This window comes from Pleurodeles waltl, chromosome 5 (genome assembly GCF_031143425.1).
Source record: "Pleurodeles waltl isolate 20211129_DDA chromosome 5, aPleWal1.hap1.20221129, whole genome shotgun sequence".
Taxonomy (NCBI): Eukaryota; Metazoa; Chordata; class Amphibia; order Caudata; family Salamandridae; genus Pleurodeles; species Pleurodeles waltl.
The window spans coordinates 1,411,686,203-1,411,707,080 of NC_090444.1; the positions used below are offsets into that span (position 1 = coordinate 1,411,686,203).

Consider the following 20,878-nt stretch of genomic DNA (forward strand, 5'->3'; position numbering starts at 1 on the left):
ATTAGTTCCATGCTTAGTTCTTAGGAATTTACCATAATATAATGCATGGTTTATCCTATTTTAGGGGATGATCTTCCAAACACTCATTGAAATCTGTCAACTAAGGAGAAAGAAAGTAATCATTATTAGATATGGCTACATATATATTGCAGAACATAGAATAATATATTGGCGGTTGCACATATGTAGAGCTATCACTAGCAGATGTAGGTAGAATAGTAGATACAAAACGTTCCTTAATCTTCATAGTATATACATATATCATTTTAGAATGGATATTATCTTAAAGTACACTATCTAAATGTTCTCTATGACCTAACGTGTCACATTTCAATTTATTTTTCATAGTTGTTAATTTGACGTTCATAGAAGCATGTCCCACCAGAGATAGTAATATACACCAACATCCTAACTCAAAATGATAGTGTCATCTATAGGATCATTAACCCTACAATTTTAAAGAATTTGCTGTACTTCATTTTCTAATTGAATCAAATAATTTAAGAGTAACAACTATTTTCTTTAAAAGAATAACACACTTTTCTTATTTCTTTACAATGGGAATCAAAACAAAATTTAAAAAATCTTCTTTACTTTTAGTAGTTCATTTTCAGTCTTTTGGTCTTGAAATCTTCGTTTTGTTCAAATACGGTCTTTCACTTCAACTTTGTCTTAATAGGCTCTTTGTTTTTTCAAGGTACTTCTTCTTCTGTCTCTGCTCCACTCTCCGATTCAGTTTCAAATGTATGCTGGCATTAATTCACTGGATTGTAACTTCCTAACTGTCTCTAAAGCTTATCTTGTGTTTCACATTGATTTTTTTAAATGTTCTTATTGTTTTCAGCTTTTCTTTGTTCACCGGCAGTCTTTGTCAAAGCCTCTTTACTTTCCAAAGCGCTCAGACCTGATCTTGAACCTTGATTAGCCTTGTTTACTTTGTTCACTGCAAACTGCTTCCTTCCTATAGGGGCTCTTGTGACTCAGATTTTAAACTTTACTTTTCATTGGTTGGATTGAAAACTACTTCTTGCTGCCACTCGTGCTTTCACTTTTTCACTGTGCAGATCTTCACTCTGATTTAAAACTGGACTTAAGTAATTTAATTTTCTTCATCAGAGCTCCTTCTGACCTTAAGTTTCACAGCTTCATTGTTTCCTTCACCAGTTTCAGTATTTTCACCCCTCTCTGGATCCACAATGCAAATATGAGCTTCATCTTAAACTTCACAAGCTTGACTCTGCAAATCTGTTTGATTCATTGGCTTATTCTTCTACTTTTCCATCTGCTCTTTTTACTCTTTTTATGTGACCAGCATGGATCTTTGAGGCATGCCAGCACATTTTAATGCAGTGTTTTTCATCAATATTATTTTTTATTATATTATGGCCAAGATTTATTTCAAACTATTACAAGCTGGCATCTCTACAAATTCTGCTAGGTGTCTCTGAAATGGGCCTTCTGATTTGCAAATGTGATTAACTGCTACTTGTCTCTTCTTGCCCTGATTGTTTCTTTGACGTGTCATAAACCTGTTGCAAATGTCTTCAGCAGCATTTCTAAATCCTGTGTTTTCTAAATATGCATATTAAGCTGCCCCTTCCTGCTTGAGATTTATTATGCAGGTATTTGCCTATTTGATACAACATTGCATCAAGAAGGAAATATTTATTTTCAGCATTCCCATACAACTCTTGGTGTTTTTTTGTGTAACCCACTCTCTCCCGTTTCTTTTTCTTGTTATCTAAGGCTTAACTTTCACTTAACATCAGATTAACTCCTTCGCTGCCACGCCTGTTCCCCCCTCAGTGCCAAGCCTTTTTTTGGGCTATTTGGGGTAGTTCGAGCTTAGGCCCTCATAATGTTTTGTCCACATAAGCTACCCACGCCATATTTGCGTCCTTTTTTTCTAACATCCTAAGGATTTTAGAGGTACCCAGACTTAATCGGTTCCCCTGAATGAGACCAAGAAATTAGCCAAAATACAGCAAAAATTATATATTTTGTTTAAATGGGAAAAAAGGGCTGCAGAAGAAGGCTTGTGTTATTTTTACTGAAAATGTCATCAACAAAGGGGTTGCTGTGCTAAAATCACCACATTCCCAGCTTTCAGGAACAGGCAGACTTGAATCAGAAAACCCCATTTTTCAACACAATTTTGCCATTTTACTGGGACAGACCCAATTTTTACTATTTGTTGTGCTATCAGCTTCGTTCCACTTAGTGACAGAAATGGGTGTGAAACCAATGCTTGATCCCAGAAAGCTAAACATTTCTGCAATGTAGACAAAATTCTGAATTCAGCAAGGGGTAATTTGTGTAGAACCTACAAGTGTATCCTAGAGAAAATAACAGCTGAAATAAAAAGATATTGAAATTGAGCTAAAAAAACAGCATTTTTTCTCCACGTTTTACTCTGTAACTTTTTCCTGCGATGTCATATTTTTTTTAAGCAATATACTGTTACATTTGCTGGACTCTTCTGGTTGCGGGATATATCTGGCTCGTAGGTTCATCAAGAACCCCTAGGTATCCAGAGCCAATAAATGAGCTGCACCTTGCAATGGGTTTTCATTTTATACCGAGTATACAGCAATTAAATTGCTGAAATATATAAAAGTGAAAAATAGGTATCAAGAAAACCTCTGTATTTCTTAAATGGGCACAAGATAAGGTGATGAGAAGCAGTTGTTATTTGCACATCTATGAATTCTCGGGTGCCCATACTAGCATGTGAATTACAGGGCATTTCTCACATAGACGTCTTTTTTACACACTGTCTTACATTTGGAAGGAATAAATGTAGAGAAAGTCAAGGGGCAATAATACTTGTTTTGCTATTCTGTGTTCCCCCAAGTCAGCCGATAGAAATGGTACCTCACTTGCGTGGGTAGGCCTAATGCTCGCGACACGAGACACAACATGGACACATTACATTTTTACATTTAAATCTGACATGTTTTTTGCAAAGTGCCTAGCTGTAGATTTTGGCCTCTAGCTCGGTCGGCACCTAGGGAAACCTAGCAAACCTGTGCATTTTTGAAAACTAGACACCTAGGGAGAATCCAAGATGGGGTGACTTGTGGGGCTCTGACCAGGTTCTGTTACCCAGAATCCTGTGCAAACCTCACAATTTGCCAAAAAAACACTTTTTCCTCTCATTTCGGTGATAGAAAGTTCTGTAATCTGAGAGGAGCCACAAATGTCCTTCCACCCATCGTTCCCCCAAGTCTCCTGATAAAAATGGTACCTCACTTGTGTGGGTAGGCCTAGCGCCAGAGACAGGAAATGCCCCAAAACACAATGTGGACACATCACATTTTCCCAAAGAAAACAAAGCTGTTTTTTGCAAAGTGCCTAGCTGTGGATTTTGACCTCTAGCTCAGGCAGCACCTAGGGAAACCAAGCAAACCTGCACATTTTTGAAAACTAGAAACCTAGGGGAATCTAAGATGGGGTGACTTGCGGGGCTCTGACCAGGTTCTGTTAACCAGAATCCTTTGAAAACCTCAACATTTGGCCAAAAAACACTTTTGCCTCTCATTTCTGTGACAGAAAGTTCTGGAATTTGAGAGGAGCCACACATTTCCTTCCACCTAGCATTCCCCCAAGTCTCCCAATAAAAATGGGACCTCACTTGTGTGGTTAGGCCTCGTGCTTGCGAATGGAAATGTCCCAAAACACTATCTGGACACATCAAAATTATCAAATACAAAACTACCTGTTTTTGGGGAGGGGGCACCTGCGTTTTTGGTCCTGGGCTCAGCTGCCATCTAGGGGAACTTACCAAACCCAGACATTTCTGAAAACTAGACACCTGAAGGAGTCCAGGGAGGTGTGACTTGCGTGGATCCCCCAATGTTTTCTTATCCAGAATCCTCAGCAAACCTCAAATATAGCTAAACAATCAACGCACCGGGACAAATTTCCTACCACCCAACGTTCCCCTCAGTCTCCCGGTAAAAATGATACCTCACTTGTGTAGGTGAGCCAAGTGCGTGTGACAGGGAAGAGCCAAAAACATGTCGAAATTGAGGGGGAACCAAAGCATGTCCAAAAGGGCAGTTTGGAAAAAAACATTTTTAGGCTGACAAGTGCAGCAGAATCGGTACAGATAAGACAATGTTGGGTAGTAGGAATTTTGTGGATTCCTGCAGATTCCGGAAGGTTCCATCACAAAAATGTGGGAAAAATGTATGATTTCCAGCAAAGTTGGAGGTTTGAAGGGCATTGTGGGTAAGAAAATGATGTGGGGTGTATGTGAAGCACACCACCCTGGAATCAACCAGATGCTTAGTTTTCAGATACCTGGGACTTGTGGATTTTTCTACATGGCAGTGTCCCAAAGTCAAAAAAGTGCACCCCTCACCATTCCAAGTGGGACAATTTAGAGAGTTACCAACCTCTCAAGGCCCAAATGTAAAACCAAATCCCAAAATAATCAAATGTCCTCTTGCTTGCCATGGGATAAGATGTTCTAGTGTGCTGGGTGAGAGCTGAAAGACTGTTACCATCTTCAGTTGGGGTGGGGGCATAACCAGCCCCATCCTGGTTGGTAGCCACCACCCCACTATTTTTTTTTTCTTTCTTAAATTCCATGCCATCTAGTAGACTTTCTGCTCTCCCGGGGTGTGGATCGGTGGTAATTGCCCCATCTGCCCACTGGTGGGCAGAACAACTTTGGCCTCATTTATTTGGGGTGGTGGTATGGTCATACCCCCACCCTCTTTTAAAAAAAAAATCATTCTTCATGTTGTCTAGTGGGCTTTCTGCCTCCTTGGGGGCAGATGGGCCTTCCAAAAATAGGCCGATCTGCCCCCCAGGGGGGCAGATATGGCCAACAGTAATGTGCCCCCATGGGGAGCGACCCTTGCCCAAGGGGCAGCCCCCCCCAAACAAAACACACACATACACACACCAATCCCTGGTGTCTAGTTGTTTTTGACCCCATTGGTGTCAGATTGGCCTAACAAAAATAGGCTGATCTGCCTCCAAAGGGGGCAGAAATGGCCTAAATATAATTTGCCCCCCAGGGGAGTGACCCTTGCCTAAACCTCCCTGGTGTCTAGAGGTTTCTGCCCTCCCGGAGGCAAATCGGCCTAATTATATTAGGCCGATCTGCCTCTGGGGGCAGGAAAGGCCTTAAAGTATTTTGCCCCTCCTGGGGAGCCGCCCTTGCCCAAGGGGCCACTCCCCTTATGTGTAAGGATAATAAAAAATAAAAAAACTCTCTGGTGCCTAGTGGTTTCTGCCCGCCTAAAAACAATCCCCCCCCCCCCCCCACAGGGAAGTGACCCTTGCCTAAGGGGTCGCTCCCCACACATAAATAAAAAAGAAAAAGAAAAAAAAAATGATCCCTGGTGTCTAGGGGTTTTCAGAAACGGGCTAAAAATTATTTGCCCTCCTGGGGAGCGGCCCTTACCCAAGGGGCCACTCCCCTCATGTCCCTTTCACCAAGAAAAAAAAATCACTGGTGTCTAGTGGGCATTTCTGTTGCACGATTGCATCGCAATGGGGTAGCAGAAATGCTTGCAGAGACATAAAAGGAAAGGAAAGTCCTTTCCTTTCATGCCTCTGCTGGCCCCTCTTCCTGAGCGGAAGAGAAATGCTTTTGCATTTCTCTTCCGCATTGCGCTGGAAGCATGCTTCCAGCGCGATGGCAGGTGACCTCTGATGAGGTCAGCACGTTATTGCTTGCTGATGTCATCAGACGTCTCGGGGGAATTGGGGGTTTCGGGGGTGGAACGGGAAACGATTCCCCTTCCAGCCCTAACCTGGAATGGTTAGGGGGCAGCCCTCGAGGGGAGTTCTAGCGCTTCCCCTGAGGGCCGGTAATCGGACATAGTGGTTACGTCCGTGGCTCCTGAGAGGTGCAGCCACGGACATAACCATTACATCCGTGGCCCGCAAGGGCTTAAGAGCTGTCTGAGTCACGAGAATATTCCCCAACTGTAACATTACAGAGAATGGAGACTTGCAGTGGCTGGGTGTAGGATATTAGTAGCCCAATGACCTACCATTCAAGTATGCCACATATTTTATTTTGGCCATATGTCCAAGACGTCAATAAAACCCTAGATCCGGTTAATAATATGCTTGAGGACACTGTTCTTCATGTGTGCTCATTGTCAGATGAGGTAAATGCAAATAATGTATATTATTATTACCATAGAAATTATTATTAATTACTATGAGGGTCATTCTGACCCTGGCGGCCGGTGGCCGCCAGGGCCACCGACCACGGGAGCACCGCCGACAGGCTGGCGGTGCTCCAATGAGCATTCTGACCGCGGCGGTTCAGCCGCGGTCAGAAGCGGAAAGTCAGCGGTCTCCCGCTGACTTTCCGCTGCTCATTGGAATCCTCCATGGCTGCGGAGCGCGCTCCGCAGCCATGAGGATTCTGACCCCCCCTACCGCCATCCAGTTCATGGCGGGAAAGCCGCCATGAACAGGATGGCGGTAGGGGGGGTCGCGGGGCCCCTGGGGGCCCCTGCCGTGCCCATGCCAACGGCATGGGCACGGCAGGGGCCCCCGTAAGAGGGCCCCAAAATGTATTTCACTGTCTGCCTTGCAGACAGTGAAATACGCGACGGGTGCAGTAGCACCCGTCGCACCTTCCCACTCCGCCGGCTCGATTACGAGCCGGCATCCTCGTGGGAAGGTCGTTTTCCCCTGGGCTGGCGGGCGGTTTAACTGGAACCGCCCGCCAGCCCAGGGGAAAACTCGTAATACCCGCCGCGGTCTTTTGACCGCGGCGCGGTAATTTGGAGGGCGCGATCCTGGCGGGCGGCCTCCGCCGCCCGCCAGGGTCATAATGAGGCCCTATATCATTTACTCTGGCTAAATTGTAGACATTATGTACTATGTGATGGCCTCCCTGCAAATGGCAAAGACACTTCATTACTTACCCAGCCAATGACTAAACAGCAGACATTAGTTACCGTTTAGCTAGCAGCAGTGCAACCAGGAAAGAAACTTCGCTATTTACTCACCTGCTGGCTAAGTAGAGGAGACTATATACTATGTGTTGTGATCATGCAAGTAGCAAAGCATGTTCACTATTTACTAGTGGCATAGTAGCAATCCTTATGGTTGATTTGGCCAGTAGTTGTACACATAGCAAGGAAATGTAAATTTGTTTAGCTAGCTAAATAGCATGCAGTCTGCACAGTTTGACCAGTTGCTATGCATATAACAAGCAAACTTTACTATTTAATCAGCTGCGTTCTAAACAGCTGAAATGATGAATTGTTAAGGTTAGCACAGATTTAAACAGGCACTTACCACCAGGCAGAATTTCAAACAATGAGTGACGACAGATGCCACCCTTCTACTTATGCAGGTTAGTGCTAAAACAGGCTTAAAGTGCATTTTTATAAATGAAATAAGTAAACATGGTTCAGAATGCCACCTTATACCAATGGCCAAGCCCATTATATTGCTGTCACTAACTATACAAATGCTCCTGCTCCTTTAACTTTACCTGAAATGGTGGCTAATATAAAGATGATTAAATGATTTTCTAGACTGGGTGAAGCTATTTTCTCTCCTAGAGCTGTGCCCGTGCTCTTACAATGTTATAGGAATGCACCAGGGCCAGATATAATCCTCGCCCTTCTGATCTCATCCTGTTCACCCTATTCATCCAGTTCTTGATAGGTGAGCTTTTGGCCCACCTGGTCCCATTGGTTCCACTTGGCCTCTCATGTTCTCATTTTCCTGGCTCTCTTCCTTGTCATGGCACTGTGTTCACTGGTCCTGACAGATTGGCCTTGGTTCTCCATTTGGTTCTTCTTAAGCCTGGTCATTTTGGTCCTGGTTGGTTCTGGTCTTTCTGGCCATCCAGATCCAATTACTCCTGCCACTGCTCCCAGGGTCCTGGTCCCTATGAAACCCCTAACCCTTTTTGCAGTCCTCTTGGTCCTGACCTTTCTCTGTGCTGTTGTTGTAGTCCTCCGGCTTCTCTGCTCTGGTACCCCTTGTCCTTTTTTTCATACTAGCTTATTCTGTTCACACCGTTCTACTGGCAATAAGTCACATGTTCCTGATCTTTCCAATCATCCTTGATCATACCCTGATCCACCTGGCTCTGGTGTTCCTGCTCCTTGTCTTCATCCTTCTATACTGGTCATTGTCCTCCTTGTTTTGGCTTTTTTGGGCCTAGCACTCCTGCCTTGCCTTCCTAGCTATAATCACCATGGTCTGTTTTTTCCTCCTTACACAGTTCCTCCTGTACGCCAGGTAGTGGGCCTCTTTACCCTGATCTGTATAGTCTGCTTGGTCCGTGTCTCTCCAGTCCTCTGTGTCCTCGCCCTCTTATATTCATTTTGGCTCTGTCATGGTCCTTCTGTTCTTGGTTTTCATAGTCTTTGTCCTTCTTATGCTTCTGCACCCACTAGAACTGAGCCTCTTGATCCTGGTCCCTATAATTTGGATTTCTGGCTTTATTTCGATGACCTTATAGCTATCCTATAACTGGTATCCTTAGTTCTGGTCCCCCTGATCCTTCTTGTTCACCCTATGCTACTCTTCATCACCTTGTCCACTTGGCATTCAGGTCCCCACGGCCCAGTTCCTTTCTTGTCCTCTAAACACTGGTTACCTTGTCCTGATACTCCTCTTGCACCTACTATTACTGCCAGTGCAAGTCCTACTGCTTCCCTTGGTCCATCTGGCCTCTTGTTTCCTAATGTTTCTAGGACTGGCCATCCTAGTCCTTGTCCTCCTGGTTTGGATTGTACTGTCCCCTGCTGACTCTGTTCCTTATCTTCTTGGTTCTTCTGTTACTACACCCACTGGTCCTCTCCCTCGTAATGTCAGTCCTCCTTATTTGGGTACTCCTGATCATGGTAAGTTTGGTCCTGGTCCTCATCAGCTTTGTCCAGGCCCCCTGGTCTTCCTTCCTGCCTTATTGCATCTGATTCTCGTTACCTTGATCTTACTACCCCAGGTTTTGGCCTCTCTGCCCCAATTGTTTCACTGGTTCCTGATCCCCTAAGTCCTATTGATTATGGCTCTCATAACCTTGTTACTGGTTCTCCAGGTTGTGATCATTATGATCCGCCTACTTCGCCTTGCTCTGGTCTACCTGGTGCCCTTGATCCTGGTCCTTTTGGTATTCTTCATCTCTGCTCTACGTATCCTGGCCTCCCAGCCCCACTTGTCCTGATCTTAATCCTCCTCATTATGACCCTGCTCCCCGTAGCCATACATCTCCTAGTCCTATTGATTCTTGTCCTAATGATTCTGCAATATTTTCTCCTGGCCCATAGTGAGATTCCAAGGCTTTCCTAATTCTGATGGTCCATGACCTCCTGTTCGTGCTAACTTAAATACTTCCTGGTTGTGGCCTTCTCAGTGCTGGTCTTCTGTCTGTCATTCCCAGGTATTTCTGCCCTTGGTCCTTTGGATTCTAGTATTTTTGTTTTACAGGCTCCTGGACCTTTTAATCCTCTGTACCTAATCCTGATCTCCAGTCCGTGTGTCCCTGCTTCCCTCATTTACATATTACTGTTGGTGTGCCTGTTCCTAATCCTTCTGCTCCTGGGCCCCCTCGTCCATGTAATATTCCACATAGTTCTGGTACTCCATTGCCTATTCCTCCTGGATCTCATCTTCTGACTCTCCCCCACTGGCATTGGTTTCCCTAACCCTAGTAGTATATTTGGTCCTCTTGATATATTGTTGTTCCACTAGTCCTCATAGACCTCTGGTTTGTCTCTTCCACCTGGTCTTGTCCCGCTGACCCTTATCCCCTCTGTCCTGCTTCTCCTAAAAGTAGTACTTGTGGGTCTGGTGTTACTTGCCCCTCTTCCCCTGGTGCTAATCCTCCTTGTTCTCCCAGTGGAGGTCGCTTTGGTCCATGTAGTCGTCATCATCCTGATCTATGGTCCTCCTGTGTTTGACCCTCAAGTACCTTCTGATCTTGGTCCTACTAGGCTTGGACCTCCAGGTCCTTTATATTCCTCCTGGTCCTGCTGATCTCTGATCTCCTGGATTTGCAGGCCCTAGTCCTTCCCAGCTGTGCTTTTCTCTGTCTTCGTACTTCTGCTACAGTTCCCCTGGCCTATCTTGATCTCATTTCAGTGGTCCTCATTCTACTTTCCCTTATTCTCCTGGTACTGGTCCTCTTAGTTCTGTCCACCAAAGTCTGCTCCTGCAGGCATTTGTCCTTTTGTCCCGTTGGTTCTGGTCAATGTTCTCAGACACTCCTAGTCCTCCTCATCCTGCTGGTCTAGGGCCTCATTGTTCACCTACAACTAGTATGTCTGTTCCTGGTTCCCCATTTTCACTTCCTCCTGATCCTTTTTATTTCCTGGCCCAGTAGCCATGGTCCTGTTCCTCCTGATCTGTTTGTTTCTGGTACCCTTTGGCCTTGATCACCATGGTCCTTGTGGATTAGGTCTTCCTACTCCTGTTCCTTTTTGTCCTGGTCTTCATGGCTCAGTCCTTGTAGTCTCAGCCCTTCTGGTGGTCTACCCTCTAATGTTTATCATCTTGCTGGTCAGCATCCTTCTACTTTTCCTGCTTCCCTCCCCAGATTCCCCTCCACAATTACTTCAGTTGGGTACATCCTTCAAGCCAGTTATTTAGATTTCTTTTGCCCGGTCGAAGTTGTTGAAGGCCCAGCAGAGACTCAACCCAGCTGACTTAAGAAGCTGCTTAGACCTGGATTTAGATTCAGGCAGAGCAGAATTGCTGTATGGAATTCTATTCTGACTTATTAGGAGTGGATCAATTTCCTGCACCTGATTTTCTTAGACGCAGGCACACTGAACCGGATTGCAACATAGCATTTCTGACAGATAAATTTACATGAGCATCTGGCAGCAACAGCTAATCCTCATCCCCTCTCCTTTTTTTGGGGGCAGGGACATTCAGTGCTCTCCTTTCCAAGAAGTTATCTTCCTGTTTCTCTCCCTTACATTAACAATCTGCCCTGGGTGAATAGTGTGTAACAATCAATGCTGGGTGAACTGTGTGCAAAGATGCATTTATTCAGCTGGAAGCTTGCTGAGTGCCTCACCATCTAGGCTTACACTTGGCTCCACATGTTGTAATACTTTGGACTCCCCATCACAGATTGGACTGTTCACCAGTTTGGCTCTTTCCTATGCTGCATTTGTATGTCCAGTTGGCATACTTACTGTGGCCATGGTGCATAGACTCTATAAAATTGAATTTATCCTAAGGATGATCCCACTAATCCTTTAGAGATTGAAACATCATGATAAGGAATGTCTGGCTTTAAAATCATTGAGATATTGTCCGTAAACATTTACTACACCGTCTAGTCCAGTGTCTGCCCTAGTCTATTACCTTTTTAATTGTATACACATACAAGTTTTCTTAGCATTTCACTTCACTGCGTGATCACTGGATCACCAAATACCAATAATCTTTCTTCATGACAAATATAAAATATTTTTTCGATTGGCAGAGAGTTTTATGATTTATCCAGTCTTGCGATAACCTTTTTGATATCAAATATTGATTAATTATTTTCTCTAAATTGTACCGCTTCAAGGGGGTGTGACTGAGATAGCGGGTGAGTAAGATACCTTTCTCTGTCTCCCCATCCTTGCCACACCAAAACTCAGGCTTGGCGCCCTATCCATCATACTGAACTGCCCCGCGAAGTGAAAACACACAGTGACCGATACATAGAGCAGCTATAACGTGTTGGTCCCTTTGACTGCAGGACTGAAGCACGTTTGGAGGCACCCGGCCTCGCATCACAAATTACAAGATGCAGATGGCGCAACCAGCTCGGCTGCCCGGTGCCCTTCCTGGGTGGACTGTTGGCCGGCCCTGCTCTTCATCAGAGGCCGATAGGTCTCTCTGCCCATGGCCCCTGTCCCACCTGTTGTGGTCGAGTTGCGACTAGAGTCGCCGCTTCCCTGCTATGGGCGGCAGCCCATGATGTGACCCAGCCCCACAAGCACTGAAGTCAGATGAATCTGTCTGTGGGCCCATCCTTCCCCTCCTGTCTTTAAAGAAAACCTTGCAGCAGGGCCTGTTATGCCGCTTTGTGGAGGAGGTAGAGGGCCGGATCCGTCCTGCTGGGCTGCAGCTCTGACAGCTGCCTTTTATGGGGCCTCTCCTCTACATCTCCGCACTGCTGCTGCACGGGCAGAGTGCAATTCGCCACATGCTAGTAGTAGACCAGTCAGAACCCTGGATGCCCTGGACCTAGAAGAAGCCAACAGCGGTGACAGGAGTGAGTTAAGGAGGGGTGCCCTGTTAGCCAGAAACACATTCTGGGGTGTCCTCCTCCTCCCCTGGGCTATTGACTCATCGGGACACATACCCAGATGCAGCATTACCCCCATCACCTCAGCACCTGGGTCCTGCACAACATTGATGCACCTCAGTGAGCCAGGCTGCCTTAAATGAACAATCAACACTATGACACGTAGAGCAGGTGCTGGTGGGCCGTCCAGGAATATGGTGTAGCAAACACGCTATTTATAGCAACTAGCGTCCCCGGCCCAGCCGCTGCTTCTCCTCTCGCCATGACACACCTGGCTCCAGACAACATGTGCCTTGGGGAGGTCTTGCGACGCCTTGAATGCTTATGGACATTGCTCTTGCCTACTGACTGTGATCTTGGACTGACAAAGCTGGGTAGAAGCTGCAACATCTGCCCTGCTACCCCTTGGTGATCCCTGTGCAGCACACAATGCTTCACGCGTGACGCCTAAGACTCCTGGAGGCCCAATGGGGGGCAAGCCTGCAGCAGCAAGTGCCAATCAGATGCAAGAACTTGGCAACGCAGAAAATCCTGTCACGCGTTATTTCTTGGAAGCACTTTTTACCTCCCTCCAAGAGGATTTGCAGACAGTCCAAAAGAGACCTCTTCTCCAACCTTCAAGAAGTCTGGCGCGATGTGGACAGCGTCAGAGAAAAGAGTTGCGGCCTTAGAAGATAAGGATGCTGGATGAGGCAATGAGATCGAATTGCTCCAACAAAAGATTATTCAGCTACAAGAGCAGCAAGTTAACCTCTAATCCCATACCGAAGACTTGGGGAACTGCTCGAGACATAATACCATACGTATTCAGGGAGGTACACACAGCTGCTCAAGGCTCTGACCTGGGAGAATACGTAGGAGCCCTCTTTTGTCACATCCTTGGAGGCCCAGTGGACATGGAGCTAAAACTGGACCTGCTCCACCAAGTTGGCCTTCCAAAACCTGCGAACGCACCCCTCTGCTGACATCTTAGACTGTGTGAATGACCTTCAGGACAAATAATTAATCTTACACAAAGCCTGAGATCAGCACCCACTCCAGTTCCAGGGCAACACATCTATGCGTTACCAAGACCTGGTGGCCATCACTCTGCAGAAGAGATGTGACTTTGAGCCTGAAACGAACAGTTTGAGGAAGGAGGGGGTCCCATACTCTTGAGGCCACCTTTCTGGATTAACTTTAAACTTGATTGTAAACTGTATCAAATCAGCATGCACGGTGCTGGTCATTGAGGAGCTCTTGGATCCTGTGTAAACAACAGAAGATGAACGGACTGCAGAGCAAATCAAACATTCATCCTCAGTCACAGATCTGGATTTAATCCATCAGTTTTTTTGCTTGCCATGCCATTATAGTTTGGACCCAGCCATATGTAAATCAGTCTTGACCCTGTTCCCCATGGGAAGAGTCCAGGCTGAACTGCCAGGCCAGGTCCTCTGTAAACCAGAAACAAGCATCCTGGGACCGGTTCCAGGGTCTCACCCTTCATCAGCCAGGCTAGCTTGAATCTGGTGGCATAGCAAGCACAGGACCCATGTCTGGGCATACACTTCCCACTTGGGGCAACACATGCAAAAACAACAGGAAATGGACGGAATGCAGAGCAAATCAAACATTCATCCCCAGTCACAGATCTGGGCTTAATCCATCAGTTGTTTTGCTTGCCCTGCCATTCCAGTTTGGACCCAGCCATTTGCAAATCAGTCTTGACCCTGTAACCCATGGGAACAGTCCAGCCCAAACTGCCAGGCCAGATCCTTGCTGAACCAGAAACAAGCATCCTGAGGCCAGTTTCAGGGTATCACCCTTCATCTAAACCTCTCACACACTGTCATGGAAATTAGGATTATCAACTTTAATGTATGGGGACTAAACAACCCCACTAAGAGACTGGAAGTCACAAGGAGACATCTGTCTATTATAAGAAGGAAATTTAGTTACTAAAGACGCCTATAAAATGCTCTCCCGGTGGTTTCCACGTCCACTCTGGTCCTCTTGTCCTGTAAAAAAGGGGGGAGTGGCCATCCTCTTTTCACATAGATACCAGGAGGAAACCTTATCCACATTAGACAACATTAAAGGTCACCTCCTAGCACTCTGACTCACAATGGGGTCCTTCTCCTTTACACTGGTGAATGCATATGCTCCTAACGAGCACCAAGAGGCCTTCATTATGAGCTCCTTGGCTACGATACTTCAGACCCCAGATGCTGCAGTTTTGGTGGGAGGGGACCTGAACTTGGTCATGGATTGATCTGGACAGCGATGAGCACAAGCAGGGGCCTTTTCGACATCTGGCCTGCACTGGCTCTCTGACTGCGGACTCCACGACGTGTGGCACAGATTGTACCCATCGACTATTGACTACACATTCTTATCGGCTACTCACACAACATATGCCAAACTTGAGAAAATCACTTCCTAGAGGTAGGAGAACCCTTCTAACAGATCCCACTCACTCCTAATCCGTTGCATAAAATCACCAAACATGGGGCGGAAACTTTCATCCACTCATAAGATCCTTCTGATTCCTGCTGATTGCCATGTTAACATATACCCTACACTAGAGGGCCTCCCCTTTATGGATGGAAAAGCCTCACCCACTTAATGGTAGTATGCTTCGCCATCAGCTAGTACATCCTGCCTGGTTAAGATATTATTAACCTGACGGCCTCAACGGGAGGATTAGCTTCTCATAGGACAATATTAAGTGTCTGATGGTCAGTAGGGTACCAGTGTGGTAAAAGGTTAAAAATACAACATCTATCCAAAGATTTTCCTTTATTAGGGATGATGTTGGAGAGGGTTAAAACATACACCCCTTGCAATCCTGAGGGTGATTCTGGTGTCTAGTGGATCTTTTATGGATCCCCACACCTTACGCATTCTGCCAACATGTTTTCGCCATCTAGGAGGTACTTGCCAGGAATAAGTTTTCAAGGCGTTGGTCCTCTGGCCTTCTTCAGGGCAAACCATTTTCAGAACCTTACTGTCTGTAGCATGTCTATCATGTCTAGCATGTAAGACTAGTTCCCACCTGTGTCCTCTGTGCATCTTCCTGCAACTGTTAGGGAAGTGCCTCATCAATCTCAAGGAGAGGGGGTTCCCTTATTGTTACACTTTCGTCAAAGGGAAACCTCTATTCGTACACCTAGGTCGGCCCCTCTGTAGCATTGCTGCTGGCCTCCAGTATAGGGTATATTAATATGATAATTAGCAGGATCCAGAAGGAACTTATAAGTGGATGAAAGTTTACGCCCCCTTTTTTTTGGTGATTTTATATGCCCAAATTGACCATTTTTTAGCAACTGTGCCCTTACTGGAAGTGGTCACTAAGGTATCCATTGCCCCCTTGTTCACTCTCTGACCACGCACCTATGTCTTTTTCTCTTAGGTTGCCCTTTCCTAGAACCAAAACTTCCCTTTGGTGCTTGCTTAACTCACTGCTGCAGACTCCGATAACGGTTGCCTCCATCAGGGCGGCAATTGCATTGTACATTCAAATTAATGATGATGGGGAGACTTCCCTCCCCTCTCTTTGGGGAAACTCTGAAGTTGGTAGTACGTGGAGAGCTAATACCAATCTCTGAGGCTGAAAACAGTTGCTGCCAAGATCAACCAAGCACCGCTGAAAGGACTGTGGTTGAACTTGAAACCATACACTAGCAACAGGAGCCCAGAGGGTTTTGAGGGAGCTTGAACGTTCCTGGCTTCTCTTCAAGCATTTAGATTTAGACAGGGCAGAGTATGCCATGGTACATCTCAACCATAAATTGTATTTGAGCAGTAACCGGTGTGGCTGCATGCTAGCACACGTACAGCGTAGCAAGAAATATTCAGGGCTGGTGACAATTCGTACTGGCCCCGGATGCGGAAGTAAGCTCCACAGATGGTATTGCACCAGCTTTTCAGGACTTTTATGGTTCCCTCTATGCTAGTGCTGATAGCCCGGGTAATGCCCCATTGAGTTCTCTTAAGGATATTCTTTTCCCTTCTCTGCTTGTAGGTGAGGCTCTGGCTCTGGAACAGCCCATTCACATTGATGAGTTGATCTTGACCGTTGCCAGGCTGAAACTCATGAAAGCCCCTGGACCAGATGGCTTTAGCCCGCAATTCTACAAAATCATCTGCCAAGAGCTGGCCCTCCATCCTTACCTGCTTGTACAGCTCATTTGCAGATGCCTGTACCCAGCAGACTCCATGTTGGAGGCAGTCATCTCAGGCATCCCAAAACTGGGCAAAGACCCAGCACTCTGCGGGTCGTACAGACCCATTTCACTTTCAAATATAGATGCAAAGTTATTTATGAGCACTGTAGCTCTTCATCTCAGCCCTTTAATGCCTGGCTTGATTGACCCAGATCAGGTGGGCTTCATTCCCACATGCTAATGCGAATAACGGTAAGCGATTGCTTTACCTTATAGATAAAGCCTGGCAGTCATGCAAGGAGCTCTGCTCATATCAATTGATGCAGAAAATGCTTTTGAACCGCATCCCTGGTCCTATCTCTTCGACGTGCTCTGAAAATTCAGGTTGGATGAGCGGTTCTGTAAAAGGGTTAGTAGTATCTACAGCACCCTGAGCGCCTTTGTCAAGATTGATGGTATTTCGTTGCCACCCGTTTACATCCAGAGGGACACACAAAGCTGTCCCTTGTAACCCTTCCTCTTTTCCCTTTACATGGAGCCACTAGCGCAACGTATGAGGGATAGCCTGATTATATTGGGGATTCCTTTCATTGGGAAACATCATCTGACGAGCCTCAATGTGGATGATGTCATCTTATCCATATCAGACTCGGCAAACTTGCTCCCAGCCTTGATACATGAGCTTTAAAGTAAACATGCAAAAATCGCAGATCTGGAACCTCACTGTTAGCCCAATGCTTGAAGTGACACTCTGCTCCTTCTACCCCTTCATGTGGGTCAACAGATACTACTTTACATCTGGGCATCGAATTAGCCCGTTTTGCCTTCAGAATGGCAACCATCAACTACTCCGCCCTAGTTGGGCCAACCTGAAAAGACTTGGAATCATTGACCCATCATCGCCTATCGTGAATAAGCAGGATATCAGTGGTCAGGATGACAATCTTCCCCGGATTGTTTATCTCTAGCTTAGTTCTTCCTAGCTGTGTTTTCTAATCCAAACCCCTTCCATCCCAATTTTGTCCATCTCTCCAAGTTTTCCAATGTTCTTTCCTTTTTTGTCTCTTTCCTGTCTCCCTGTTGTTTTATTTTTCAGGTTTTCTCCCTGTCCGTTTTGCTTGTTTTTTGTCAACCCCCCCCCCCGCTTTAACAGAGAAAGGCAGGGTGCCAGTTCTATAGGAGACATACTCCAGAAGATCTAGATGCAAAGGGCTTACCTAAGTCATATGATTTTTGAGTAGGAGTTAGCAGCACATATTTTCTTTAGTGCAGCGCCACCTTCTCCTCATGTTGGCAGCTGGATGCAGGCCTGGAAAGTGTTACACCTTATATGAAAGGAATAAGCATTGGAGACATGTGCAGAGTATGTTGTGTCCCTTCACCAGGGTTACATGTGCCCAGCAGTAGGTCATTCGACAATGGGCTGAATCTACTGACTCTGAGCAGTACCTGCTGGACCTGCATGTTGTTCAGGTGGCCGAGCCGACATGCAAGTGATGTCTAAAAGGCTTTGAATGTTATTTGTACTTGTATTGCTTTGCTGGAGGCATTATGTTGACATAGGTTTAATCACATATTAATATTAATGACACGCACACATTAGGTGTTGAATTAAGGTAGAAGCTAAAAGCTAGACCGAGCCTCTCTAGGGTGTAAATAGTGGACAAGAGAGTGCACACTGCCTATCCTTGGCCTACCATTGTTATACTTTGTTCTCTGCACTATGATGTTTCTTTGAGACATAAATAATGAGTATGTTATGGCGAAATTAGCAATTTTTTGTAACCACGCCATAACAGTTTAATGATGTGTGTGCCACATCTGCTTGCCAAGTTGAGAGCTATTGATGGTAGAAAGAGACAACAGGACAATAGATCACACAACATGGAGGAAGAGGCTTACAATATTCTTGATAGCATGGGTAGGGTGATTTAAGTCAAATTTTAGAGACAAATGCAGCATTCATGAAGATCATGAGAGTGGCCGATTGGATATGGAAGGAAGATGACAATTAAGTTAAAATACTCAGTCTTTAGCAGCTAACATTCTCCAAGCATCTAGGCTAAAGTGCAAAAAAGTAAATAAGCACTCAGTCACCAGGCCAAATGGGTATTATTTATCTGTTTAGTGCATACTGGTCCATTTCAGTTTAGTAACATTGTTCACACATCAAATCTAAAAATTAAACATGTGCTTCCTTTGTTATAGCAAACATATTGATGTGTTATTTATTCTGTTTTTGATTTCATCTTGAAATTCAGGGAGGTCATCTGGAGGATGATCACTCCCCACTCTTGTGAAGTCTTAGAAACTTCACTCATCTGTGGTTATATCTTCTGGAGCATTACCATTTCTGAGTATGACATGTTTATTCATTATTATCATTGTCAATCTCTATATTTTGAGGAGAGAGACTAGTCCTTCCGATCGTGGCAATTGCCCCAGCTGCACTAAACAATCACTCCAAGGATACACTGGGTACAGGACATGCCAGACACATTATTATCGGGCCGCTAGGTTCTGACTACTGTTCCGTCTTCCCATGCCCATGCATTAATGGGTCGTCATCCAAGGAGACCTCTGTGTCATCCAAATAATCTTATACCATCTTCTCAAATGTCATGGTTGTAACATGTTATTCCTGTGTAGTCTGTGGCTGTGCACTTAAGTGCAGCATTTGATTTAAGTTCTACAATATCCTTTGGAATTAAAGCTGTTGGTACTGTAGGTTCAGTGGCAGGCAATTGTGTTGCCATTATCAAAACTTGGTAAAACAATTCCCACCTCCTTGGTAGAAGGCAGCTGTTTTAGGGTCCTGAATTTAACTTAATAAACAACCATGACTATATATGGTGACCAGCCTCCAAATAAAATATCACGTCCTGAAGTTCCAAAAATGTAGGACTCATGCATTCTTCTTAGCATTTATCATTATTGCTTTTGCCTCCTCTCTTGCAGTACTCTGACACAGCACAGTCAATGTGATACCACTAACCTGTTGTTGTGGCAGCCTTTCAGTTTAAGGTAATCATTGCTTCAGGGTCTGTCTATTCTATAGGCACTTGCACATGAAGTTCATTTTAAAGGATATTGACTCCCTATTTTGTTGTGAGCTGTTGCTGACTAGCTAGTTCATTCTGTGATTGTACACATACCTTTGCTTACCAAGTACTGTCTACCACCAACATTTTATTGTATAGTTTTTGGCCTTGTTTTACATACTTTAGGTCCTGTAACATCAGTTCTCTTTAGGTGTTGGAAATGTTAAGCTTTGCCCCTTTAATTGTATGTGTTAGGTTCCTTTTCCCAAGTTGTGCTAGAGACCGTCGGGGGTCAGGTGGTAAAATAGTTTCACCTCATTATTGATACCACCCCTTTTGTAGTGAGACTCACTTTGTAAGAACGACATAGGCATAGTGGACCACTTCATGCTATCTTTTATTTTCTCATTCATAAATGGGAAACGTTTCTTGATGCTTTATAACAGAACATGTTTGCAATCTCATGAAAGGCTTTGCAGTTTATTGGCTTACTGCATTTGTAAGCTACACGGGGCAAATAAAATTAGATTAAAGCAATAACAGCTGGGATCTTCATCTAACTTGGAAGTCCAAAAAAGTGCTATAAAAATGTTATTTTCTTTATTATTTGTAGTGTCACTAGCTTCTAAAATGACTGTCCGTTGATTTGTTGCATGAGACTCAAATGCAGCCTTAAAATCTTACTTAGTTTTTTGTTCAGGGCTCCAGTAGATTATCTGGCAACCTATCTGCTTTAATAAACACCAGAATAAAATAGAATATACAAATAATCTGATGTACAAATGTCTGGCATATGTCATTTTTAACACTTTTGTAAACTTTTTTTTTAACACAATCTGCTCTGTTGAAACAGGAATTTCACAAAATACAAGCAGCCAAATCATGTTTACTGAGCATGACTACGTCATTGAATTTTCTGACTATCCAGCAGTGCTGAAACCCTCGCTAAACTTCACTGCCAAGGTAAGACTATGTTTTTCATTGTGTTCAGTGAAGACCATATCTGTTGTGCTCAATTAATGGTCAGCTGAATTTCTCTGACTTTACAAGAAGTTTGTCCACTTTGATATATGTTGCATAACATATATTTCTTGATACATGTGCATTTCCTTAAGTGCTTCATAGGGCCTGAGAAGGCTAGTCATATCATAGGCCTGCTGCCTGCACTACTATCCGGCTTCCAGTCCATGTCGGCTGATAAAAAAACAGCAAGCCAACATTGAGCATCAATGAAGTGCTTCATTGGCTTGTTGACTGCCTACAGGCATGTGTCAGTGACTGTACCGATTCCCATAGGTAAGTATATTTGTTATCAGTGCGGGAGGAGAACACCCAACTGCTGGTTCCCCATTGTATTCTGGTAAAAGCACTTCATGATAACTTCAGCAACTCCCTGGTAAGAAAGTGTTTGCCATCAGTTGGTGCTTTCAGTGCTGGTA

General features: G+C 44.9%; 1 protein-coding gene across 1 annotated transcript in view; it reads left to right on the top strand.

The window, feature by feature from the left end:
* The window catches only part of LOC138296505 (CD109 antigen-like), a 775,136-nt gene that overhangs the window by 230,878 nt on the left and 523,380 nt on the right, over window positions 1-20,878 (top strand). Inside the window, exon 10 of the mRNA XM_069235676.1 lies at window positions 20,293-20,402. Coding sequence (XP_069091777.1) covers window positions 20,293-20,402 — 110 coding nt within the window. The remainder of the gene's footprint in view (window positions 1-20,292; window positions 20,403-20,878) is intronic.